The 27,570-nt window shown below is 38.5% G+C and overlaps 1 protein-coding gene across 3 annotated transcripts in view; it reads left to right on the forward strand.

Moving 5' to 3' along the window:
* TDRD7 (tudor domain containing 7) overlaps nucleotides 1–27,570 on the forward strand; it is a 79,484-nt gene that overhangs the window by 798 nt on the left and 51,116 nt on the right. For 2 of the 3 annotated variants that reach the window (XM_021706716.1, XM_021706717.1), the window contains exons 2-5: nucleotides 13,985–14,197; nucleotides 16,929–17,070; nucleotides 18,075–18,288; nucleotides 27,252–27,325. In XM_021706716.1, the coding sequence (XP_021562391.1) occupies nucleotides 13,991–14,197; nucleotides 16,929–17,070; nucleotides 18,075–18,288; nucleotides 27,252–27,325 (637 nt within the window). In that variant the 5' untranslated portion in view covers nucleotides 13,985–13,990. The remainder of the gene's footprint in view (nucleotides 1–13,984; nucleotides 14,198–16,928; nucleotides 17,071–18,074; nucleotides 18,289–27,251; nucleotides 27,326–27,570) is intronic. The other variant, XM_021706718.1, reaches the window with a different exon arrangement.

A 27,570-nucleotide genomic window follows, 5' to 3' on the forward strand; every position in this document is an offset into this window, starting at 1 on the left:
GGAGGCTCGGTGCGGTGGGGGAGAGGCAGCAGTGGGGGCGTGGACGAGGGCGGGAGATGCGGACCAGGAAGTGGGTCCCGGAGCCGGCGCTCCGGGCAGCAGCCGCCACCCCCAGCGAGGGTTGTCCGAACTCCCCGACTGTTTGAACCCGAGGATTTTTGCACCACGAACTTTAAGTTCCTCAAAGGCGCTGGCTTCTCTGTAAGGTCTCTGTACCCTGGAGACGAGCCCGTACAGGCCGCCCAAGTCACGCAGGACCCACAGATCCGTCCATCTCAAACCGTGAGCACCAAATTGGGAGGGAAACGTGGACCCCTGAATAAGTTGTATCTCAACTTTCAGCAACATCCCGACAGGGCCAGGCTCGCAGCCTCAGCTTGCTGGGAGGGAGCTTGGAAACGGCACATCTTTTGTGTTTCTATCCACTTGAGTGGTGAAGTATATTTCCATGAATAGCGGAGAATGCCATTCTCAAATAATTTTAAAGAACAGAGAAGGGAAATAACTACATTAGAAACAAGTCCTGGTCCAAAAGACTTCTGATACCCCCCAACCCATCCCAACCCAACTATTACCAGTCGTTCATTAACCCTCCTCCCCACATGTCCCCTACCCCCAATTGTGCAGGTGGAAAAGTTGCAGAAGAGTGTTCTGGCTAGAGATATGCAACAACTTAGTGGCAGAAGTGAAACTTAGACCCAGATCCCTACCTCTTCTTGTGCTGCTTTGGTGTGTTATTTGCCTGTTGCGTACTACAAATAACGTGGGCTTTGCAGAGCTGGCTTGAAGTCTAGATTTCTCCGTTTACTAATCGTCTGATCTTGAAGAAATTCCATACTTTCTCTGAGCCTGGTTTTGTATGTATCAAATGAAAATACTTAGCATACTCTGCAAGGCTTTTTCAGGATAAGCACTGTAAATTCTTTGACTCATAGTAATGGTCAGGCAATGTTAATTCTCTACCTTCCACTAAACTGCCATAATTTACATAATTGGACTTTAGTTTTTTGAGGACAAAGATCTTTAAGTTTCTTATGTAACTTAAATTGGCACATGGTGAAGATTTTTGCACTTCCACTCAGTTGACATTCATTGAGCACCAGTTACATGCAAAGTACTGTGGTGGGTGCAGGGAATTGCTTCTAGGACTAACTGGGTTAGGTTCCACATCTCCTGTGCCCCAGTCCATGGCCCTTTGGTGGCACACAGCCTCCCTCTTTGCTAGGTAAACACAGTGAGATTGTGAGGCAGCAGTTGGCAGTGCCTTCAGATTTCAGTCCCTATAGATTGGGAATGAAATGTAATCCTTGCTAATGCCCTTTAAGTGTACATGTTGAACATGGCTGAATGAACTATTGTGTTTTGTATTGAGTTTTAAACTCCTCGAAAGACCTCTCTTTTAAGTTTAATCTTAAACTTAATATAATCTACTTGGATACCTAATATGAATGTAAAGAAAAATACTTTATATTCTCAGGGCCTGCTTTGTGTTTGTCAAGCACTGTTTTCAAGAACTAAGATATGACAGAGTGCTTTGTGTTGGACACGTTCACAGAACAGAAGTTCCTTGGTTCTTGGAGTGAAACTTATTTTTGTATTTATATGAATTGTTTTTGTTTTGTTTTAAGTTGTGAAAGCAGGATTTGTTGAATTTGTTTTTATTTCTTTGTGCCAAACGTACTTTTTCTTCTCTTCACTCCCACCTTTGTGCTTTATTTTTTGAGTTGAGGTCTCTGTTGTCCAGGCTGGAGTGCAGTGGCATGACCACAGCCTCTACTTCCCCGGCTCAAGTGATCCTTCCTCCTCAGCCTGGTGAGTAGCTGGGACTACAGACACGTTCCACCACGTCTGGCTAATTTTTTGATTGTTTGTAGACCCAAGGTCTCCTGTGTTTCCTAGGCTGGTTTCAAACTTCTGGGCTCAAATGGTCCTCCCACCTCAGCCTCCCAAAGTGCTAGGGTTATATGTATGAGGCACCGTGTCTGGGCTCCACCTCTGTACTTTTGAAAGCTTCATTCTTTTCATTATTTCTCCATGGGCCACATATTTTTAAAATTTTATCTTTAAAACAAACTAAAAGCAATTAATTTTGCAATTTTTAGTTGAAGACGTGTGTGTATGCTAATCAGAACTTCTGATCAGCACAAGATATCCAGTGTGACTTTAAGGTAAACTTGATATTTTAGCCTGTGCAGCTCTGTCAAGAATAAGCAAACCCATAGTTTTCATTAGATATTTGGACCGTATTTCAACTTTGATGGAATCCATGGAACGTTGAGAATCATGGCTCTTACCTACCCTGCTTATCTTCCATGTGAAAAAAAAGAGACCTGAAGTAATTTGTCATAGATAATTAGTAGCAGAACTAGGATTAAGACCCAAACTCCTGACTAAGCCACTTTAGTATCTCAGGGTTTTTCCTCTAGTATGTAGATTTGTGGACATCCCTTACTTACAAACTTTCATGGTATGCATTTAAAAATGCATTAATAATTTGGAACTTGAAGTCACAAGAATAAACAAGAATACTGCTCCCTAAAACAAACAAGCAAAAACCCTAAGGAAGTATACTGCTATCTGAGGGCATTAATTATGATCTCTCCTCTAAAACCCAGTTGGTGAAGGGGTAATTGATGTGGCAACTAGTAGAGTATAATTGGAAAGAAAAAATAGTATGTTATACTTTGACCTCTACCCACTACTATTCCTCATTTCATGCTGTTCTTCTCCACTACACTGCAGCCACACACATCTTCCTTCTTTTTTGAACATGACAAAGTTGCATGTTCAAAAGAATCTTTGTACTAGTTGGTCACTCTGCTTAGAGTGTTTTTAATGTATGTATTTCCATAGCTGGTATGGTATGCAGCCTTTTAAGAAACAGCCTGGTATTTTAATTCCCTAGTGTAAATCTCCTCCTCTTGGGTATGGACTGGAATGAGTGACTTGCTTCTAGTAAATGAAAGACAGCAAAAAGTGATGGGATGTCTCTTCTGAGATTGGGCTACAAAAGCCCATTTTAATGGTAGACTTATTTTATTGTCTTCTTTACTTATGTGCTCCAGTGAAGCTAGCTGCCATGTTGGAGAGGCCTATGTGTCCACAACTTGAAGGCAGCCTCTGGATGATTGCCAGCAAGTAATCAAGGCCCTCAGTCCAACAATTTGCCAGCAAGTGAATTCTACTAACAACCACATGAGCTTGAAGTAGATCCTTCCCCAGTTGAACCTTAAGATGAGATTACAGCCTTGGCTCATGTGTTGATTCCAGTTTTACCACTATGAAGCAGAGGACCCACACAAATCATACCTGGATTTCTATATTTTGTAGATAATAAATGCATTGTTTTAAGCCACTAAAAAAATAGCACGTTAAACTGTTGCAAGATGAGAAATTATTTATTGAGTAAGAAGCATAGAGAAAAACCTTCTCTCTCTGAAGTTCAGTTTATTGATTTGTAAGATGGGAGCTTGGGTTAGCCTGGACAATGGCTAAAATGTTTCCACACAGATATTCTGGGACTTTGAGGTGTCAGCTTTTTGCTAAAATATGTCTTCAAGGAAAAGGACATCCAGTTATTAGAAGTATATATCCTGAGGAGACAGCCAAATACTTCAAACTTGAGCATCTGACTAAATAAGTGACGAGAGATAACTTGGTGTTTTTAGTTTACCTTAATAATTTCTCTGATATATTTTTGAATTTAGCACACTCTACCTCAAATTTGTTAAATGGAAAATGTAAATAAGGAAGGTGAACTAAATAGCACAATTGGAAGGGGTTGAGAAAAGAGAAACTTAGAGAAGAGACAGTATAGGTAGGTAAGAGTCAGTCTAGCTCAGCTAAAGGCCTTTGGTCACTAGCAGGTAGAGGAAGCAGATAACATGTAAATATCTGAGACAGGGAGGCTAAGTCAATGGTTGAATGGTTTTGCATACCCCAAAACCAGGTTCTTCAGAATGAGACTTTCTTGGGCCATTTTCAGGTGTATTTAAGAGAAAAGTTGTGAATTTACAAAATATGATTTTGAATTATAGTGAGATTTATTTTAGACCATTTAATTTATTAAAATTTTGTTTCCCTAAAGGTTGTCATTGCTTTCCCCATTCTCCAACCCACTTCTTGTACGTTATTAGCATCCTGGATACTCATAGTTGATTGGGTATAAGCAAAGAGAAAAGTGAGAGAGTTAAAGCATGAAAGATGTCATCAAGTGCCATCATTGAATTTTTGCAACAGTTCACCATTTTTTTAGATTTGGGTGCCACACCCTTAAATTAGAATATGACAGAACTCTGTTTCACGTCACTTTAATGTCTAGTCACTAACCATGCCCCGAAGTTGCTGTCAGCGTTTCCTGAGTGAAATTTTACCTTCAGAAGCCAACTCTTGTACATTAGGAGCAGCTGTCTGAAAGGAAGTCCTAATTTGGAAACCAGAAGACTAGGGTTCTTGTTGTGGTTCTGGCCATAAAAATATGTGAGAGCTAGAACAGTTCCCCTGGGCCTCAGTTTTCTCATTTTAAGCTTGAAGAAATTGGAGAAAATACTGTCAAGGTGCCCATGAGCATTCCGTGCTTTTCCCAGCTCTCTATTCTGAGGTTGGATCCAGTCCCATCTGCTTTCCTAACCGGACCAGGTTCAAGGACATTGGGGGACTGTGGTCTAGCAAGGAATCCCTGCTCTAAGATTGCCAAAGCAGCATGAGACGTTTTGCCTGCTAGTTAGGTGAGGAATCTTGGAGGAGATCCACTGGCGTTCTTACCAAGCTTGCCAGTCCATAGATATGTGTATATATATACATGTATATTCATACATACATTCATTCATATATGTATACTTTCCTTTTCATATATATATATATATATATATATATATATGAAAAGGAAAAGTATTCTAATGTACCTTGAGAGTGTAATTGCCATCTTCAGAAAACCCTCAGAGGTGCCATGCTGACCAATGATTTACCAAAACTCAGCATTGTAAAACAATATGGATTAGGAAATAATAATGATTTTTAAGCTTTAACTTAATGAGGCAAGAAAATCTGGTAAAATTCTGATCTCAAGTTTATGTTGTACAAAAACAGTTCTTCAGTATACCAATGTTTATATCACTGCATTCTCAACCATTGAGTGCATATACTTACAGATTGTTTGCCATCCATACCATGCTTCTAGGAAAATCTTTTTATTAAGTAACTACTGAATGTCAAGTATTGTGCTAAGCACATGTAACTCTACTTTTGTTACTTTTATTCAAGGAAGAGGAAAAAGAGGAGGGAAGTGAAGATCAAGTACACTCTATCATGGCCATTTTTTCCTCCTTGACTGAGGTCTTTGTTAGCTGACCTTGGTCAGTTTTTGAAATTAAAAGTGCTATGGTTTAATAATTCCCCAGATCCACTTCCATTTTGCTCTGCTGCTTAGGATTCTTATTCAGCTCAAGCAGCCCCAATACTGGCTAAGAAATCCCTTAGGAGTTTTAACCTGAGAATCTGTGATCTAAAACAGAGTTAACCAGTCTTATTTCCCCCAACCTAGCCTAACTTGTGGTCACCAGGACTTGCACGAAATTCTTAAATTCACAAAATAAAAATCTGAATTCTCTGAAACTAAAAATTATATTTTTCACAACACTTTTAGACAATAGAGATAAGGGGGAAGGAAAAAAAATTGAAAGATCAAATGACAACTTTAAAAATTTGGGGCTGGACACAGTGGCTCAGCCTGTAATCTCAGCACTTTGGGAGGCTAAGGTGAGAGGATTGCCTAAACCCGGGGGTTTGAGACCAGCCTGGGCAAAAACTAGCTGGGCGTGGTGGCGTGTGTCTGTAGTTCCAGCTACTTGGAAGCTGAGGCTGAAGGATTGCTTAAATTCAGTAGGTCAAGGCTGCGCTATGAGTGTGCTACTGCACTCCAGCCTAGGCGACAAGAGTGAAACTCTGACAGAAAAAAAAAAAAAAAATGGGGGAAGCCACTTTAGAGAAACTTCAAACTTATTTTTTTGGTGGGGAAGGTGCCTAAAAGTCTGCCTTGGGGACAGTAATTGTAGGAATTTCTATTTTAAGCTTCCTTTTGTGCTTCTAATGGTGATAGCCAAGATACTAAGTTTGATTTTTGTAGTTACAGGAAAGTATTCATTTGTATCTTGAGAGTGTAATTGACCATCTTAAGAAAATCTTTAAAAATGCTATGCTGACCAGTTACTTATCAAAACTCAGCATTTTAAAGCAATATGAATTAGAAAATAATAATATTTTTTAAGCTTTGACTTTCTTTTTGTTCAGTGCTTAAAGTGATATTGCTAATGTGGGAATTGCAAACCAGACTTGAACAGACTGACAAGTCATGCATCTGAATGCAGTTATATGTGGCTGTCCAAGTTTTACTGCATTTAACTGCCTCTCACCAGCTTTGAGATCCTCAGTCTTACAGTCCAAGGAACTGCTCTTCTCTCCAAAAAGTTGTTTGCAAGTAGAGAGTTATAGCATTCTGTAACTAATAGCATAATTAAGAAAAAGTGTGTGGGGGGACTTTACAGATTGTATCCAGGTGGTCAAGTGTTGCTTCCCAGTATTTTCAAGCATGAGGCCCTTTTTGAAACTTTTTAAAAACCTTGTGAAACTTCATTCACTAATAGTTATACTTCTGGTATCCATTGGTTGATTGCATATAATTTCCAAAAGTTGTTGTGAATTTAATACTAGTTTGTGTTCATGAATCCCAACAGTATTTGTATTCTGTTTGAAAACAGGAAAATACGTGACATGTTTACTAGTATTCAAGCACTTACTACTCACTGGGATGTGGGGACCATGCACAATGCTGTGGCCCTGATGGGCAAATCATGGTGCTCAAAGTAGAAAGACTCGGAAATAGTCTATTCAGTGATTCTCAAGCACAGTTTGTGACACAGTTGGCAGTCTTATTCAGTTTATAACAACCATAAAATTTGCAAATACTTTTAAATAACTTATATTGGATACAGAGTTATTCCTTTAGTAGCTCACGTACATTTTACTATGGTTTAGCAAGTAGGAGAGAAAAGGAGTGACATTAGGTAGTTGGGGAGATTCTTATTCATTCAACAATATTTATCGAGCTGTTATTGTGGGCTAGGCACTGGGGATGCTGCAGTGAACAAACAGACACAAATCCCTGCTTTCATGGACTTGTAATAAAGTCAAGGAGACAGAAAAATTAAAGAAGAATGTTGGATGGTGATAAGTGCTAGGGAGAAAATAAGACAGGGGAATGGTATAAAGAGTACTGGGCAGCTGGCATAGCAGTTATGAGTTTGAGTAGAGTGGCAGGGAAGGCCTCATTATGAAGGTGACATTTAAGCAGGTACTGCAGCCGAAGGAGCTGGGCTTTGAGCCATGTGGACCCCTGGAGCAAGACCCTGATGTGAGGCTGTCCCAGGCATGTTCAAGGAAAAGCAAGGAGCCCAGAATGGGTGGAGTAGAGTGAGTAAAAGGAAAGAGAAGAGGGAATTGAGGTCAGAGGAGGGAGGTGCAGATTGTGTAGGGCTGTTTGGGCAACTGTAAAGACTTCGGCTTTTTGTCTAAGTAAGACAGAAAACATTAGAGGGTTTTGAGCATGGGTGACATGATATATTTACAATATGAAAAGATCACTCTGGCTGTTATCTGGAGAATAGATTGTAGGAAGTAAAGTGGAAGCAGAGAGTTCAGCTAAGAGCCTATTTGCCCTGATCCAAACTAGAGGTGGTACTGGCATGGACTAGGGCCCATGCCATGGAGATGGTGAGAAGTAAGCGAATTGTGGACATCAGCCTGTCCATCTTCATGAATCACATTGTAGGAGGCAGGGGCGGTAAGTTGAGAACTACTAATACTGATCCCATTCATCTTACAGATAAGAAGACTGAGGCCCAGAGAAGGAGCTTGCCCAGGAAAATAATTAGGGAACATAAGCAAGAGGCGGCACAGGTACAACTTTTTGCAATTCCCTGTCTCTCCCTTCAGAATAGAATCAGAATACATTAGCTACAATTGTCAGCAACTTAAACATTTAAAGAAATATTAACATAGGGGTTTGTGAACTATGGCAATATATGCATTAAAGAGTGAATGAGACTAGGAGGTATGTGTGTGGCATGAGCTTTTCTTAGGTCAAGTTGGGAAGTCTTACGTAGGAAAAATAGAAACAAAGACAGGTAAATGTGAGGTTAGATAGGGTTGGAAAAGTGGTAAACAAGGATGAGAATTTCTGTGCCACACAGATGAGCACTGTTATTTAATTTTCTTCTCAGCTTTTTACTATACATACGGTATGACCTTATACATGAAACATATCTGAGAGTCTGGGAGTAAAAATATAGAACAGTTAGGATAGGGGTCATAAGACATCTGTTGTATCTTGGCAGAGTCTATGGGCTGAAAAAGGGAGGAGACACATTCAAAGAGGGTGGGATTAAAGAAGCAAGCAATAGCCAAAGCTTTACAGCTCTCACTGTACTCTGGCCATTAGGTCATAGAAGGGGAGGTGTGGCCCCTTCTGGACTCCCCTCCCTAGGAGCATTTGTTAAGTGCTCTGTTTGGAAGATCCCTGCTAGCAAAAATAAGAGCAAAAATAAGAAAGATAGAGGGGTACATTTCAGGGACAAAGGATGGAAGGAGTAGTAGGCTTTAATATGGAGCAGCCTATAGAACAAGCCTCCGGTTAGCCTCCAAGATGGGGCTAGATCTTCCAAACCAGCATCACACTGGAGTTCTGTTATATTTTAGTAATAGGATATCCGTTAGTCAGTTAAATGCATTTGTCCATGATTTTTCCCCCATAAAGTAATGATTATTGTCTACTCCTCATGTCGCTGAGGAAAAGTAGACCACAGTAGTGAGGTGGTAATGGAACAGATGTTCTTTCCAAAAATAAGGGAAGGAGGAGGCCATAGAAAGTCTTCTCAAGTCAAAGGGTAGGACCTTCTTACTGAAATTGTGACAGGGAATATAAAGAGGTCTGGCCAGTAAGGAGACAGAGACACTAAACAGTCTAGTTTGATTCTGTTACACTGCTCACACCCAAATGGATATATTCCCAAGGTGCGTACTGCCCACCTGATGTTATGTCTACACATGATGTGCATATAATTGATAGTCAAGGTCCACTTAGATTTACAGTTTTACTCAGAAGAGCTCTAGATGAGCTGATGGGAGGGACTGGATTTTGAAGGGAGGAAGAGAGTACAAAGATGGGGAAGGTGGAGGTCAGAGAGGGAAAGTTAGGGATGCTTGGTACTGAGGAGTGAGCAAGTGATCCTTTGGTCTGTCCTCTTGCAAATTAAAACTTGGTCCCCTTCCATCATGGTTTTTACTACTTGAAGAAGTAACTATATAGTGAAAGTTCAGTGACCTTTGTTGAGTCATGAACCATTGCAAATTATTTTCCAGAGTTTACTATATGAGAGCCAAAATTCATACTTCAGGGTTAACATCTGGCCACTGAGAAGTATAGGTCCCAAAGCAGTCCTCCTTTTCCTGCTCCCTGCCACACTCATTGAGAGTGTGGACTTCAGGGGTAGTAGAAGTGACTCTACAGCTATCCTATGTCTCTGCCATGAATTTCTAGTTAGTTTTAGAGTGCCTGTCTTCAGCTGTCCCATTGACTCAGAATTCACACCATTCCTATGACTAGGTCGAGTCCACTATGGATTTCACACGGCTGTTTTTATCTCTTCACTCTGCTTACTGTCTGTCTTTATTATCTTGTCTCCTGTTGTTAATTTTTTGGAGTTTGTTGGGTTTTTTCCTCAGTACCAGTAGGCAGGGTGATTTAATGGAAAGAACGTGGCCTTTGGCATCAAACAGACTAGGACTAAAATCCTATATTCCCTACATCCTGTGATATCTTAATTATTTATCTTCTCTGGACCTTGGTTTTCACATCTATAGAATGAGAATAATACTTCCTTTCAGAATTATTGTGGCTATTAGATTTTTAGAAAATCCACTTCTCAGAATTGACACAAGAAAAATAAAAACATATTTGTCTACCCAAAGACTTGTACATGAATGTTCAAGATAACTTTATTTAAAATACACCAAAATAGGATGCAACCCAAATGTCTATTGATGTTTGGATGGATAAGCAAATTGTAGTATATCCATACAGTGGGATACTACTTATCAATAAAAATGAATGAACTGCTATTAAGTGCAGTAACATTTGATGAAACATAAAACACTAGGCAGAATTAATCTGTAGTGACAGAAAACAGATCAGTAGTTGCTAGGAGCCAGGACAATGTATATATGAGCCAGAGGGGGTTGACTGCAATGGAGTACAACTTGAAGGAAGTTTATTTTTTAAAATATGCTTTATATACAGTAAAAGTCACCCTTTTTTGATTTACGGTTCTATAAACTTTGACAAACTTAAATAGTCACATATATATTAACACAATCAAGATACAGATACTTCCATCATCCTCCCTGAATTTACTTTATTCCCTCTTTACAGCCAGTCTCTTCCCTACTCAGCCCTTGGCAACCACTGATCTAATTTCTCTGCCTATAGTTTTGCCTTTTCCAGAATGCTCACATAAATAGAATCATAGAGTATGTAGTCTTTTATGTCTCCTTTACTTAGCATAATATGAGTCATCTGTATTGTTTTATGTGTCAATAGTTTCTTCCTTTCTATTACTGAATAGTATTCCACTGTGTGGCGACCCCACACTTGTTTATTCATTCACCTTTTGATAGACATGTGGTTTGTTTCCAGTTTGGAGTAAATGATAAACCTGTTAAATACATTCATGTACAGGTCTTTTGTGTGGATAGATGTCATCTCCCTTGGGCAGTTTCCTAAGGGTGGGGTTGCTGGATTGTATGATAAGTGTATGCTTTACTTTATAAGAAACTGCCAAACTATTTTTCAAAGTACTGTTTTGCATGCTCACCAGAAATGTATGAGGGTTTCAGAATGTCCTGCATTCTCATCAACATTTTATGTGGTCAGCTTTTAAAAAATTAAGCTATTCTAATATTTGTGTAGTGATACTTCATTTAATTTGCATTTCCCTAATAACTAATACTGTTGAACATCTTTTCATGTGTTCTTTTGCCTTCTTCATCTCTACTTTAGTGAAGATCTTTTGCACATTTTAAGAGTACTCTGTGAACAGAACAAAATTAAATTTAATATTAGTAACAGAAAGATATGTGAGCAGTCCTCATGTATTTCCAAATTTAACAACATATTTCTAAATAACCAAGGGTCACTTAACTATGAATGGAGCTTGCAGGACTGTAAGTTGCTCTGGGTGAGTGAATATGAAGACCTAGGACATTATTGTACACTACTGTAAACTTCGTAAACACTGTATTCTTAGGCTAGAATAAATTTATTTAACATTTTTTCTTCAGATTAACTTTAGCTTACTGTAACGTTTTTACTGCTGTACACTTTTTAAAACTTTTTTTACTGTTTTGTAATAACGTTTAGCTTAAATCATACGTTGTACAGCTGTACAAAATGCTTTATTTCTTATATCCTTCCTCTATAAACATTTTTCTATTTTTGAAAGTTTTTATTGTTTTTTGTTTTTTTACTTTTTAAACTTTTTTTTGTTAAAAACTGAGACACCTGCACACACATTAGCCTAGGCCTACACAGGGTGAGGAACATCATCACTAGGCTACAGGAATTTTTGAACTTCTTTATCATCTTATGGGACCCCTTTTACATATACAGTCTGTTGATTAAGTGGCATGTGAGTGCACTTAAATTTTCATTTGCTGTTTAAATCTTGCTGTCATTGGAGTATAACATTTATAATTAAGAGCACCGACAAACAAGCTGATATTTTGTTTTCTTTTTAAAAAGGACAAATGAGGAAATCAATAGAAATGTATGCTGTTCTTCCTTTCTGTTTTCTAAGGCAAAGAAATAAAAAGTCTGTTTGACTACAATTTGGTACTATCCAGTGTGGTAGCCAGTGGCCACATTTAATTAATTAATTTATTTATTATTTTTATTTTAAGGATGTGGAGTACAATTTAGGTTTAGATATATACAGATGGTCATTGTACAGGTAAAGTTTGCACATTTAATTTAAATTAAATTAGAACTTCAGTTCCTCAGTCATCCTGGCCACGTTTTAAGAGCTCAAAGCCACATGTGGACAGCCCAGATATAATACATGTCCATTAGATAGCACTGTTGAAGGAAAATTAACAGATCATCCATGCTTGCCTTCCTCTTTGCTTTAATCAAAGGTTAAGGCATCTTTTCAGGCCGCTTAAATGTTCTCTGAATGTGTCTCAATTCTACTCTATTCCTTTTTTTCTCTGTAAAACTACAACTAAATATAATAATGATTTTTACTTATTGGTCCAAAGAAAATGTGAGTGGTTAGTCTTGAAAAATGTGTTACTGGCCTATGACAATTCTTAGCTAAGGTCTCCATTGATTTCCTAGGTACCCAAGTTCACTTTTCATTTCTTCTCTCGCTTAACCTGTCTGCCACATATAACCCCTTTGAACACACTGTTGATCTTGATTCCTTTCTCCTTTTGTTTGTATGGCACTGCTTCTTTTTCTTCTGGCTCCCTAGCTCCTTTTTCTCAGTCTTTTAGAGGCTCTTTTTCCTCTGCCCATTTCTTAAATGATAGCCTTCCACAGAGGTTAATCTGTAATCTTGTTTTTGACTCCTCAGTTGTCAAATACCACATATGAATTGAAGACCAGCAAATCTATAACCAGCTTAGAACTCAAACCTAACTTCCTAGTGAATATATCTCTGTGGCTGTTCTGTAAGCATTCCAAGCTCCATGTGTCTAAAATGAATCCACTCTCGTCACCTCGTGCACACTTGCCTCCACCCCATCTCAGTCTGGACCCTCAGTGTGGGTCATTACTATCCACCATGCTTCTAAGTTAGAAACTTGGGAGTCCTCCTTATTCTCCAGACCAGTTAACCAATTCTTTTGGATTCTATCTCCTAATTACCTCTCAAATTTATTTATTTATGACAGGGTCTCACTGTCTCCCAGGCTGGAGCAGTGGTACAGTCGCAGCTCACTGCAGCTTTGAACTCCTGGGCTGAAGCAGTTCTCCCACCTCTGACTCCTGAGTAGCAGGGACTACAGGTGTGTGTCTCCATATACCCAGCTAATTTCCTTTATTTGTAGAGGTGGGGTCTCGCTATGTTGCCCAGGCTGGTCTCAAACTCCTAGCTTCAAGCAGTCCTCCTGCCTTAGCCTCCCAAAGTGCTGGGATTACAGGCGTGAGCCACTGTGCCCCACCTTCAGATTGAATTTTTATTTATTCCTAAGGCTCTATTTTGACGGTCTTCCACATTTCCAAGTATTCTTACACTTGTTCATTTTTCTCCTTCTAATTTATCTTCCCCACTGCTATTGAATATTGATTTTTCTAAAACGGAGAGCCAATCATTTTGTTCTCCTATTTAAAACCCCCCTGAGGCCCCATATTGCTTCCTGCAAAAATGCAAACATATTAGTATAATATAGTAATCATAGGGTCTGCCTCTCCCTGCCCCTTCCAGCCCCTCTCTGTCCTTGGAGTCTTTGGTCAATCATATCAGCCACCTAACTGCCTTGAATTCTCAGAATATATCATATACTTCTGTCACTTATGTCCCCTCACACATCCTTTTCCCTTCCTTGGGCTTTCCTTTTTCTCCATATCTAGCTGATTCTATCTTCAGGACTCCATTCAAGCTTCAGGACTCCATTCAGGCTTCCTCTCATCTGGGAACATTCCCTGATATTTGCTTTTCCTGAATTAGTTGTTGCCTTTCTGACTTTCCCCTGCATTCGTGTAGTATTCTATGCTTTTTTGTACCATGGCAGTTATTACCTTGTATTGTAATTGCACAGAAAGTATGCAGGGAAAATTTATGAAATAATCTCATAGAATTTCAGCTCTGAAAATCTATTTGAATTTGTTGACTAATGAACCATATTACAGTAACCTTCTACTGTGTTCTTCTAGGCAAAGATGCTGGAAGCAGATCTGGTTTCAAAGATGCTGCGAGCTGTTCTGCAGTCTCATAAGAACGGAATAGCATTACCCCGGCTCTCAGGAGAGTACAAATCCTTGACTGGGGACTGGATCCCCTACAAACAGCTGGGTTTCCCTACCCTAGAAGCCTATCTGAGAAGTGTGCCAGCAGTTGTCAGGATGGAGACCAGTAGATCTGGAGAGGTAAGAGGGTAATTGTGCATGTCAAAAGAATAATTTGTAACTTCCTGTCTGGCATTTCCAGTCTCTTACCTGTAGTAGAAGTCTAAGTGAAAAGTACCAACTAAGTGGTTTGAAGCTGATAGTGATAGAACAGCATCTGAAGCACAGCCTAGATCCTTATGTCTTTTGTTTTACCCCCTCATATTCTTTTTATTGTAAAAATAATATTTTAACCACACTAAACAAAAAAGGTAAAAGTTTACTCCATTTCAGTGTCTCAACAAAATAGCTGTACTGGAGGCCTTAACCACATAAACATCACTCACCATTACAAACCTGCTACAGCTGCTTTCCCCAAAGTCACTAATGACCTCCTGATCACCAGATCTACTGGCCACTTTTAAAGTCTCATCATTTGATCACACACATGTCAATTCCTGCTTTCTGGACCTAGTCAATCCCAACCTGATCTTTGATCACTTTTGTTTATTACAGGGGCCTCCTTGCCGTTCTCCCTTCTCTTTTGTTACTTCCCTCTCCTTCACTCCAATATGATCATATTCTACCATTTTAAATCCTTCAGCCTCTCTGGCAGAAAATAGTTTATAGATAGTATGGACCATTTGGTGATAGCAGGTAGATCTGTCATTGCACTTCTACTGTGACCCAGCTTCACTTCTTGGTGTCTACCCATCATACAGTGTGATGGATGTGGACAGACTACCACCCAAAAGAGAGACAAAAAGAGTCTAAGCTGCACTGCCACAAACACTGCAGTTTCCTGGATACATTTCTGCACACGAAATACATAGAGCATGTCTGGAGTGTTTTTCATGAAAGCTCATAATGGTTCATTATGGTTCCTCTGTGTGAAGAGTTGAGGAGGCAATGGGTGGAGGCCTAGGATTGGGAAGGTAGTTAGAGGGGAAATTTGCCTTATCTGAAATAATTTTTCTAAAGAGAAGATATAGCTTAATTAAAGATTATGTTAATAATAAAACATGCTTCAGTGTCTCTGATCCTCCCAGACAGACTTAGCTCTTCTTTCTGTCTACTTGCACCTTGTAATATATCCATTATAACACTTGACACAGTATTTTCTGTTTAACTTCTTTGCTTCTCTCTTTTTCCTTCATAAGTTTCTTAAGGATGAGGAACTTAATAAATCTGTATTTAGTGCATGAATGATCAAATAACTGAACACATTAATAAGTTGATAATGCTTCATTTACTTACTACACTATAATTTACTCAACTCTTTGTTCCACTATTTTGGACAACTCAAATGTTTCCTGGTTTTAACTATTAAAATACCCCCTATTGCACATATTAGGGTAGGTCACATTTTTCTTTTGAATTATGTTCTCGTAATATTTTCTCAGGAATAGAAGTACTGGGCCAAAGAGTTGGAGCATATTTTGGCTTGTGGTATAAAGCCTAGTTGTATTCCTCTTCTTTATTTCAACTTAGAGTCAAATAACTTGAAAACTAGACAGGTTTTTGGAGACCATCTAGCCTCAATAGTCTCTTTACTTTTTTTCTAATATCCTATATATCATACCATTAAAAAAAAAAGATAAAAAGCTGAGCTGCTGTGTTTTAAGCAACTGTGGAAGGTCAAGAGATTGTGCTTGCCCCACCTTGCTCTCATGCCCTGCCAGTGGCAGCCCCTGACACCTCTCCATGGAATTCTGTGGCTCCAGTGAACACAGTTGGAAACACCAGGACTAAATCACCCTGATTTTACAACTGAGAATACTGAGATTTGTCCAGAGTCACCCAGCTAATCTATTGCAGAAGCAAGACTAGGACTGACTTCACTTCTCACCCTCCTGGTTTCTGACCTTCTTGCCCATCTCCTAGTGTCCCATCTTCTTCAAACCTATATCTTCATCTTTACTAGAAATTCTATGAAGAAGTGGATTTCTGGTTGGTCGGGCTAGCAGTGTTTTTCAAACTTTGGTGAATCTGACCCACAATAAGAAATGCTTTCTTTTTTTTACGTCGGGGTTTCACTGTTGCCCAGGCTGGAGTGCAGTAGCACAATCACAGCTCACTGCAGCCTTAACCTCGTGCGCTCAGGTGATTCTTCTACCTCAACCTTCTGAGTAGCTGGGACTACAGGCACATGCTACCATGCCTGTCAGTTTTTAAAATTTTTTATTTAGAGATGAGGTCTTGCTATGTTATATAACATAGCAATTATGAGTACATACTTTGGACTCAAAGAGAGTGCCTTGCTATGTGACCTAAGGGTTGCCTAGCATTCCTGAACTTCTCTTTTCCCATGTGTAAAAAAATGGATAAAATAGACTTCACAGATTATATGATATAATACATGCAGATTGCAGCTTTCTTTTGGTTCATTTGTTAATCTCATAGTACCTAGTATATTGTAGATGATTAATAAATACCTATTTAAGGAATAAATGGAATTTTCAATTTAGGGAAGATTACTTAATGTTCTAGACTGTCTAATTCCTGTTGTAGAAAATATACTTTTCTACATTATACAAAATGTAATTTTCTAACATTATCAAGGAGAGAGTGACATGAATATTTTGTTTAGCATTATCAGAGAGAGAAAGAGAGAGAGAGAGAGACATGAATATTTGCATACAGCTTGATTTGGGACATTTAGGCTTATAAGATCCACTTTTAAGAACTGGCTTCTGATAGTTCTTAAAAGTGGCCTTTTTCAGCATGGAATCTGAGGAATGTTTTCTCCTCTAACCCTGTCTTTCATGAATAGATTACCTGCTATGCCGTGGCCTGCACAGAAACTGCAAGAATTGCTCAACTCGTGGCTCGTCAGAGGAGTTCTAAAAGGAAAACTGGACGGCAAGTTAATTGTCAAATGAGAGTGAAGAAAACCATACCGTTTTTTCTAGAAGGTAGGGGCTTTTCATATGCTAAAACCTTTTAGCCTGTTTACTTATTCCTATTTTGCCTGCTTTACTTTGTTTTGGCCTATTTAGTCCTTATGACGTTGTAATAAGGAATTATGGAAATATTGCCTGTATTTATGATGAGCGCCTCTCTCTGTTAATATTCTTATGTCAAGGGAAAAATCCTGAAGCTAGCATTTCCATTTGAAATTATTAAGTGAATGTGCTGAGCATAGACTTATTAAGTGAAGTTATTACCCAGTGCGGGATAGCTCAGAACAGATTTTAATTAAGCTTGTTGTGGCACTGTGTGGTTTTATTCTTTTTGGTTATTTCAGGGAATACCTTGTCCAGAATGTTGAATTAACCAAGAACCTGTGATTTAATGTCCTATCTAACAAATCATGTATTTTGGTATAAGCCTCTGTTTTCAGAAAAACATGACTTGTATAGTACACAAAAGTGTTGTAGACAGCTCAGCCTGTGCTTACTAAATACTTATCTCAAGGAACTTACAGTCAGTTCTAAAACTTAAAGTTCTCATGAAATGATTCAATCATAAACAAAATAGCAGATGACTAAATGCCACAGTAAGCATTTTAGACAGGGGAGTGATCATTATGAATGAAAATGGCAGTGGAGGACTTTATGGCAAACAGAGGACCTGAGCCCAGACCTCAAGTAACAGGTAGAATTTGGGTTGTTGGAGAAGGATGGCAGGACTGAGATAAGCCTGAGTATGCTGCATTTGTAAGAACATGAGGTGCCTGCCACTGAAGTGTCCAGTTGATGAGTAGAAGAAAAGTTGCTGGCTAATCTAGGGGATAAAGAGCCTCACTGGCTAAATACTCTCCAATCTATTCTTCTGCTGACCAACCTTCAGTGGCAACTTCCTTATGTTCTGAGAATAGACACCCACAGAAAGCATCTAGATGGTCAGGGGACAGACCTGATGAAACTTGGATTTTGGAAAGCTAATTGATTTCCATTTTGTATGCCTAAATTCATAGGAAAACCAAAAGCAACCCTCAGACAGCCAGGATTTGCTTCAGATTTTTCTGTCAGCAAAAAACCTAATCCAACATTGTTAAAAGACAAAGGAAACCCTCTTGGAGCTAAGTCTGATGCTGAAGTGCCACCTCATACGTTACATACAACTCTTGGAAATGAAGCATTCAAAGATGTTCCAATGCACAGGCATGTGACTGTGCCCACCAACAACAGGTAAATACTGTCTGACTAAAAGAAGTTTGAAAAAATGTATGTTCAGGCTAAGATAGGAATACTTTCTATTTTATGTAGTAAAAGTTCACGTGTAGTAGAGAAATACGTCATTACTAGTAAGTTCACTTTTCCCGTCTGCTTGAACCTCATTCTCGAAATGTATTTCCATTCTATATTTTTCTGCATTGTTGATAATACCTTCTTGTAAATTCATTTTGAAAACTCTTAAGTTGTTCTAAGATGCTATGTCACTATAGCTTACAACGTTTTGGAAAACCTTTTTAAAAATAGTATTATAAGTTTATGTAAAATGTGATCCAAGTTTTACACACTCCTCTGTGCTTCAGTAATCATGCCCATGATTACACCATAGCGCCAGACATTCCTTGCATCAGGATACGGAACTGGCAATTACAAAACAAACTCAAAGTCTTAATTTGAGTGCTTTCACTCACAAGCCAGGTAAAATAAGTTCAATTATTTCATTTTTTGGGTCTGTGGTTTTCTCATTTGTTCAATGAAAATGTTAAACTAGCTGATCTCAAAGTTCCTTTTTGGCTCTAAATTTTATGGTTTTATAAGGTAGCTCAGAGGTTAGCATACTACAACCATGGAGCAGATGCAGACATACTGCCTATTTTTGCAAATTAAGTCTTATTGGAAGATGGCCATATTGCTTTGTTTATATATTGTATTTGGCTGCATTTGCACAACAGTGCAACAGCAGCAGAGTTGAGTAGTTGTACAGATACTGAATGGTCTAAAATGTATTATTTGACCCTTTGCAGAATAAGCATGCTGGCCCCTGATTTTTTTTTTTTTTTTTTCCTGAGTTTGAGTCTCACTCTTGTTGCCCAGCCTAGATTGCAGTGGCATGCTTTTGGCCACTGCAGCCTCAATGTGCTGCTGGGCTCAGGCAATCCTTCCACCTCAGCCTTCCAAGTAGTTGGAACTACAGATGCACACCACCACACCCAGCTAACTTTTGTGATTTATTATAGAGACAAGGTCTCACCAAGTTGCCCAGGCTGTTCTCGAACCCTTGGGCTCAGGCAGTCTTCTCGCCTTGGCCTCTCAGGGTACTGGGATTACAGACTGAGCCATCACGCCTGACCTGGCCCTTGGTTTAGATAAATCATCATCATATTCTTCTATCCTGTTTGTGTCTTTTCAAGACAAATTTTGTTTTACTATAACCCTTTAAATTAGTGTTCAAAAATTTTGTTTTGTGTCAAAGATAATTCTTCCCCAAGAACTTTCCCTCAGATACTAGAATATTTAGGAAAAATTAAATTTTAAAAAAAGTATAAAATACTTATTTTTAATATTTTGATAGCTTAACAAGGTAACCCTAAAATATTTTTATATTGGTATAAGTTTAATGTTATTCATGGTTAGTTATAATTTTGATAAAGTCTAGAAAATACATAGTTAAAACATGGTTCATGACCCAAAGCACTAGTGAGTCTAGTATGATTGAGTTACCATTTTCTCCTCTGATTATATGCCTACATTTCAAGAACAAATTTAAATGGTTTTTTAGATTTAACCCCAAAACCACAGACAGCAAAAGCAAAACTAGACAAATGGAATTACATCAAACTAAAAAGCTTTTGCACAACCAAGGAGACAATCAACAGAGTGAAGCGATAGCCTATGGAATGGGAGAAAATGTTAACAGACCATACATCTGATAAGGGAATAATATTCAAAATATGCAAGGAACTCAACTCAATAGTAATAGAATAACCTGATTAAAAGATGTACAAAGGACCTGAATAGACATTTCTTAAAAGAAGACAAATGATCAACACACATATGAAAAAATGCTTAACATCACTAATCAGGAAAATGTGAGTTAAAACCACAATGAGATATCTCCTCACATCCAATAGGATGGCTACTATGAAACAACAGAAAATAACAAGTACTGGGAAAGATGTGGAGAAGGCCGGATGTAGTGGCTGAAGCCTGTCATTCCAATACTTTGGGAGGCCGAGGTGAGGGGATTGCCTGAGCCCACAGGTTTGCGAACAGCCTGGGCAACTTGGCGAGCCCTCATCTCCACAATAAATCAAAAAATTAGCTGGATAGAAATAGTTCCAGCTACGTTGAAGGCTGAGACAGAAGGATCGCCTCAGTCCAGCAGGTCGATGCTGGGGTGGCTGTGAGCCTGCTACTGCACTCCAGCCTGGGGGACAGAGTGAGACTCCAACTCAAAAAAAAAAAAAAAAAATGGAGAAAAGGGAACGCTGATACACTGTTGGTGGGAATGTTAATTAGTATAGCCATTATGGAAAACAGTATGGAGAGTCCTCAAAAAATTAAAAATAGAACTACCATAAGATCCAACAATCCCACTACTGGATATATATTCATAGATTATGAAATCAATATCTCTTCAACAAGCGATATATGCACTCCCATGTTCATTGTAGCATTATTCACATTAGCCAAGCTGTAGAATCTACCTAAGTGTCCATCAGTGGATGAATGGATAAAGAAAATGTGGTATTTATAAACAATGGGCTACTTAACTATTCAGCCTTAAAAAATAAGGAAATTCTGTTATTTGCAACAATATGGGTGAACCTGCAGGACATTTTATTAAGAGACATACAGAAAGACAAAGACAAATACCACATGGTTTCATATGTGGAATCTAAAAAAGTCAGACTCATAGAAACAGACAGTAAAATGGTGATTACCAAGGGCTGGGAGTAGAGTTGGGTAGGAGGAGGATTGTGGAGATGCTGGTTAAAGGACGTACCATTTCTGTTAGGAGAAATAAGTTCAATAAATCTATTGTACTTTATAATGACTATAGTTAATAACAATATATTCCTGGACGTTCATCCTAGAGAAATGAAAACTTACATTTATGTAAAAACCTACACATAAGTGTTTATTAATATTAGTCAAAAACTGGAAACAACTCAGCTATCCTTCAGCAGGTGAATGGTTAGACAAACTGTAGTACATCCATACTGTGGATGGTATATGTCTCAGCAGTCAAAAGGAATACACCATTTATACACACAACTTTGATGGATCTTGAGGGAATCATGCTGAGTGAAGGGAGCCAGTCTCAGGTTACCTGATATAATATGTGATTCTATTTGTAAAATATTCTTGCTGGTGCGGTAGCTCCTGCCTGTAACCCAAGCACTTTGGCAAGCAAAAGCTAGAGGATTGCCTGAACCCAGGAGTTCGAAAACAGCCTGGGCAACTTGGTGAGATCTTGTCTCTACAATAAATCAAAAATTAGCTAGGCACAGTGGTGCGTGCCTGTAGTTCTAGCTACTTGGAAGGCTGAGGTGGAAGGATCACCTGAGCCTAGCAAGTTGAGGCTGTGGTGGCTGTCAGTGTCCCACGTCCAGCCTGGATGACAGAGTGAGACTCCAACTAAAAAAAAGAAAAAATTAGCTGGGCATGATGGAGCGTGTCTATAGTTCCAGCTACTTGGAAGGCTGGGGCGGAAGGATAGCCTGAGCCCAGCAGGTTGAAGCTGTGGTGGCCATGATTGTGTCACTGCACTCCAACCTGGGCGGTAGAATGAGATGTCAACTCAAAAACAAAACCAAACAAATAAACAAAATTCTTGAAATGACAAAATTATAAAGATAGAGAACAGATTAGTGGTTTCCAGAGGTTAGGGATTTAGGTGATTTGAGGGTTGGTTGTGGCTATAAGGGAGAGCAAGAGGGATCCTTGTAGCGATGTGACAGTTCTGATTATGGTGGTTACATGAAAATGTTTACCTCTAAAATAATACAATTCATGACCATTGTATTCTGTTAAAGTGAGAAGATTACTAAACAAGGTATTTAATATAGTTATGCATAAAATTTAGATTTTTATGGTACTAAAGACTGAGGTTCCCTTTAAACCTAGAAAAATAGAAGAAATTGCTTTATGTATACATTGTGATGAATTAGATCATGGACTTTGAATAGGAATAAATGACTGGCATAAGGCAAGTGACTAAACATACATCTTTCAAGTATTAAAGTAAATTAATTAGAATTTGTTGATTTCTGGGTTCTTATATGTTTAAAATTCATTTATTAAATGTTGATAAAAACTTTTTTTTTTTTTTAGTTAGAGTCTCACTCTGTCACCCAGACTGAAGTGCAGTGGCACACTCAATGACCACCACAGCCTTGACTTGACTACAGGCGCACGCCACTACGCCCGGCTAATTTTTTGATTTATTGTGGAAACAAGGTCTCACCAAGTTGCCCAGGCTGGTCTTGAACCCCTGGACTCAGGCAATCCTCTTGCTTTAGCCTCCCAAAGTGCTCGGATTACAGGCTTGAGCCACCGTGCCTACCTGATAAAAACATTTTTTAAAATTACATTTATAGCTTTGTTCTTATTACGAAAGTACCATGGGTACAGTATAGAAAATTTACAAAAAAAGTAAAAGGAAGAAAAACTTTGCCTCTGATACAGACATATTTATGCATAAATATATTAAACATTTAAAAATAATCTTTCTATTAAATTTATGTATATGTAAGTTTTTAAAAATACAAATCAGGTCATGCTATATATTACTATTTTATAGCCTGTTTTAAAAGGTAATATATTGTGAATATTTTCCATGTTATTAAGTACATTTCTGTATTATTATTATTATTATTATTTTTGAGTTGGAGTCTCACTCTGTTGCCCAGACTGGAGTGCAGTGGCCGCTCCCGGCCACCGCAGCCTCGACTGCTGGGCTCCAGCAGTCCTTCCGCCTCAGCCTTCCAGGTAGCTGGAACTGCAGGCACGCGCTACCACGCCTGGCTAGTTTTTTTCATTTATTGTAGAGATGAGGTCTCGCCAAGTTACCCAGGCAGGTCTCAAACCCGTGGGCTCAGGCATTCCACTCACCTCAGCCTCCCAAAGGCGTGGGATTACAGGCTGAGCCACTGAGCCTGGCTTGTATTATTTTTAATGGCAGAGTAGTTCATTGTCTAATCACATATTGTTAAGTATAAATTATTTCCACTATTGTAAACAATTCTGAAGTGGACATATTTGTAAAACAGTACTTACAAATATTCATGACTAGCTTCTGTAGTATAAATTGGTAGAAATAGACTCTCTAGATATATATATATATATATACACTAAGAATATATATACACTAAGGTTCTTACTAAATTCTATATCTGTTCTAAACAGATATATCAATTCTAGAAGAATATGAAAGTGATTATTTTCTTTCACCCCTGACAACATTGGGCATCTGAGTTTTTTCTTTGCTACTTTGAAAAGTGAAAAAAAGTACCTATGTTTCAATTCATATTCCTTGATTTTGATTCTTAACTAAGTTATATTTTTGTCATATACTTATTAACCCATTATAGCTCTTATATAAATTGTATGTCTTTGTTCTTTGCACAGTTTTTCTGTTGGCTCTTTCCTTTCTTACTTGGAAAAATGATTGATAAACTAAAGATGTTGCCCCTTTGCCTGTAATATGGCAATATTTCCTCAGTTTATCTAATTATCATGTTTTTGTTTGAGTTGGAGTCTCACTCTGTCTCTCAGGCTAAAATGCAGTGGCACGCTCAGCTCACTACAGCCTTGATCTCCTTCCGCCTCTGCCTTCCAAGTAGCTGGAACTACAGGTGTGTGCCACCATGCCTGGCTGATTTTTTGGTTTATTACAGAGACGAGGTCTTGCCAAGTTCCCAGGCTGGTCTCAAAACCCTGGGCTCAGGCAGTCGTCTCGCCTTTACCCTGGGATTACAGGCATGAGCCACCATGCCCAGCCTAATTGTTGTATATTTATATACAAGAACTTTAAAGTTTTACATAGTTATGTCTGTCAGTCTTTTACTTTATGGCCTTTGCCTTTAGATGTTATGCTTAGAAAAGCATTTCTATCCCTAGATTACATACTATGTCTTCTGTTTTCTTTTGGACATTTATGGCTTAATTTTTTACATTTAAATCTTTAATTCATCCAGAATTTATTTTATTGTATAGTGTGAGAGTAGGAATCTTTTTTTATTATCATTGTCAGCCAGGGATCCTAGTACCAGTTACTACATAATTCTTTCCTTCTCTGCTTGCTTGAAATGCTATCTTTACCAATACTAAATTCTTATAAATGTATAACTATAACTTGGTTATATATTTATCTTTCATTTCAGAATCATTGATTACCTGTCTATTCGACTGCAGTGCCAAACAAATCTGATTGTTGTAACTTCATAAGTGTTAACAACCTTTACTCTGCTTTTTCTTCTACCTCCTAATTTGACTTGTTACTCTTTTTGTGTGTTTTTATTAATACCTACTGCCCCTATAATAGCACTTAGTAGGCTTTGTTCTTATTTTTAGATTTTTTTTTTTTTTTTTTTTATTTGGAGTCTCACTCTGTCGCCCAGACTGGAGTGCAGTGGCCGCTCCCGGCCACCGCAGCTTCGACCTGCTGGGCTCTGGCGATTTTTCCGCCTCAGTCTTCCGAGTAGCCGGAATTACAGGCATGCGGCTACCATGCCCAGCTGATTTTTTGATTTATTGTAGAGATGAGGTCTCGCTGCCCAGGCGGGTCTCAAACCCATGCGTTCAGGCAATGCACTCACCTCAGCCTCTCAAAGGTGCGGGATTACAGGCTGAGCCACCGAGCCTGGCTACAACTACAACATATTTCTTATCTCAGTTTCTGTGGGTCAGGAATTCAGACATGGCTTAGCTCAGGGTCTCTCATGAGTCTGCAACCAAAGTGTCAGCCATGGCTGTGGTCTTATGTGAAGTCTCAACTGAGCACCAGTCTGCTTCCAAGCAACTTCATGTGGTTGTTGACACAATGCAGTTCCTTCTGAGTTGTTCCTTAATTCTTAGCTAGCTGTTGGCCAAAGGCCATCTTGAGTTTCTTGCCACATTAGCCTTCCCAACATGGCCATTTGCTTTATCAAAGCCAACAAAAGAGAGATTTGGAGGGGGCAGCAAGGTGGAATCTTTAAACCTAATTGTTTGTAATCTCCTCAACCTTAAAATATACTATTAGTTAAAAGCAAGTTACTCAAGGGGAGAGGATTACACAAGGCTCTGAATACCAGGAAGAAAGACTCTTTGGGGGCATCTTAGCTGCTTACCACAGTTCATTTTCTCAACTGTTCTGAATGGTAACATGTTTCTCTTGCTGATCATTAATCATTACTGTCTGACACAACATCTGGCACATGGTAGGTTGTAAATATTTATGAGATATGAATGTGTCTCTAATAAATAACATATGCTTAGATTTGGGGTGATTTTTTTTTTTTTTTTTTTTTTTTAAGGAGGGGAGCCAATCTAAATCTTTGTCTTTTAAGAAACAAAATAAAAAATATTTTATACTTATTTTTATAAAATTAGTTTGGACCCCTGTCATCTTACTTTATTTTTTAGGCAGCCCTGCAGTTTCCTTTGAATAGCTTTCTTTTGCTGTCTGGACTTTTTTCTTCCTCTCCAATAGACCCATCAGTGCTTGAATCCTGGCAGTCTCTTCTGTAGTTTCTCTGTACCCTCACTCTTTGCTTGTATCCCTCTGCCTTTTACTAGAGCCCTCAATGTTGACTCAAAGCAGGGGAAGTTTTCAGTTCACATGTTTAGGGCTGGCACAGGGGAAAGGAGTGCTATCTCCCTACCAGTTCTCAAAAGTAGGAGCTGGATATGTTTTTGGTATCTTCCTTATTGTTCTTATTTGCATATGCTAAGTTTTTATTGGTAGCCTAGAATCTAATAATTTCTTTTAGGGTTGAAATGTTATAAGAAAATGTGCTTTATTTCAAAGATTTTATCTAATTTTTAGAATATGCCATACTATTCATAAACTGGCAGATGTCCACTATGTCACTATCACCTATCATAGCCCCATACCCACTGCTGGGCAAGTTTTAGTCATTGGTTCATTCAGTTATGACTCATTCAGTCATTCTTGCATGTACCAAGCACTGCCTTAGTCACTGGGAACACAAATAATTAAGGCACTTAGAGTCAGTAAGGAAAACAGACATGAACATAAATTATGTGTGTATGGTTTATTTGTCTCCATATTTGGAAAATCTTCTCACGTATATCCAGTATAATTGATATACAATTATTTTGGTGAGGGCATGAGGTGAGGGCCTCTGTTTCTTTTTCCAGATAGCATTTGAATAGTCCTCCCATCTGAGGACATTCTTTGAAATATCACTTTTATTATGTGCTGAAATATGTAAATAGAATGTTTCTAAGCCCTCTAGCATTTTATTTATCTGTTCAATTTTAAGTGTAACTTTATAATGCATTTCAATAATCTGCTGATGATTGTCCTTCATTTTTTGGTTATAATGCAAAGTATTCTTTCTTTTCATTATTATTATTTTTATTCTTTGCATGGCTTTTTTTTTTTGAGTTGGAGTCTCACTCTGTTGCCCAGGCTGGAGTGCAGTGGCACAATCACGGCCACTGTAGCCTCGACCTTCTGGGCTCAGGCAATCCTTCTGTTTCAGCCTTCCAAGCAGCTGGAACTACAGGCACGTGCTACCACGCCCGGCTTATTTTTTTATTTAATGTAGAGATGAGTTCTCACCAAGTTGCCCAGGCTGCTCTCGAATCCCTTAGCTCAGGCAGTCCTTTAACCTGGGCCTTCCAAAGTGCTGGGATTACAGGCTTGAGTCACTGCACCCGGCCTGCATGAATTTTTAAATTCACTTTTGCTAGTTCCTCAAAGGTGATTAATTGGAATTCTGACTTCCAAGTTCCAAAAGAGGCTTTCAAAGACCTTGTTTAAATTTAGCTTTTAACATACTTTTCTCTGAGTGAATATGAAACATAAAAAATGGTGCAAGATTTTATTTTTTATGATTTTGAAATATTTTAGTGACTTGTTTTGCTGTTCAATGTCACAGAGACTTTAAATAAAAAATATAGTGTTTACAATTTGGTATAGTCTTTGCTGTTTGAATTTATTTTACCTTTTTTTTATACCTTAGGTTTAGTCCAAAGGCATCTCTTCCACCGCCTTTGCAGATACATCTCTCAAGAACCTCCACTAAGGAAATGAGTGGTACGTTTTCTACTCATTATTTTCATGATAAATATTGGCTTCTGAAGTCTCAGGGCCCCTAGAAAAATATCTGGTGGTGACTTTTGACATTTGCTTCCTTTCTCTTCTTCTTTTCCTACTTTTTTTAAAATCATGAACTGAAGCAATCTTAAGAGAAAGTAGTATCTGCAAGAATGTCATTATTATTCTGACTTGAGGCCTTTCTCACCTCAGACCTGCTATGTTTCACCTTTACATGTGGCCTA

The sequence above is a fragment of the Carlito syrichta genome, unplaced genomic scaffold (genome assembly GCF_000164805.1).
Source record: "Carlito syrichta isolate Samal-C Ts95f unplaced genomic scaffold, Tarsius_syrichta-2.0.1 Scaffold315953, whole genome shotgun sequence".
NCBI classification, from domain to species: Eukaryota; Metazoa; Chordata; class Mammalia; order Primates; family Tarsiidae; genus Carlito; species Carlito syrichta.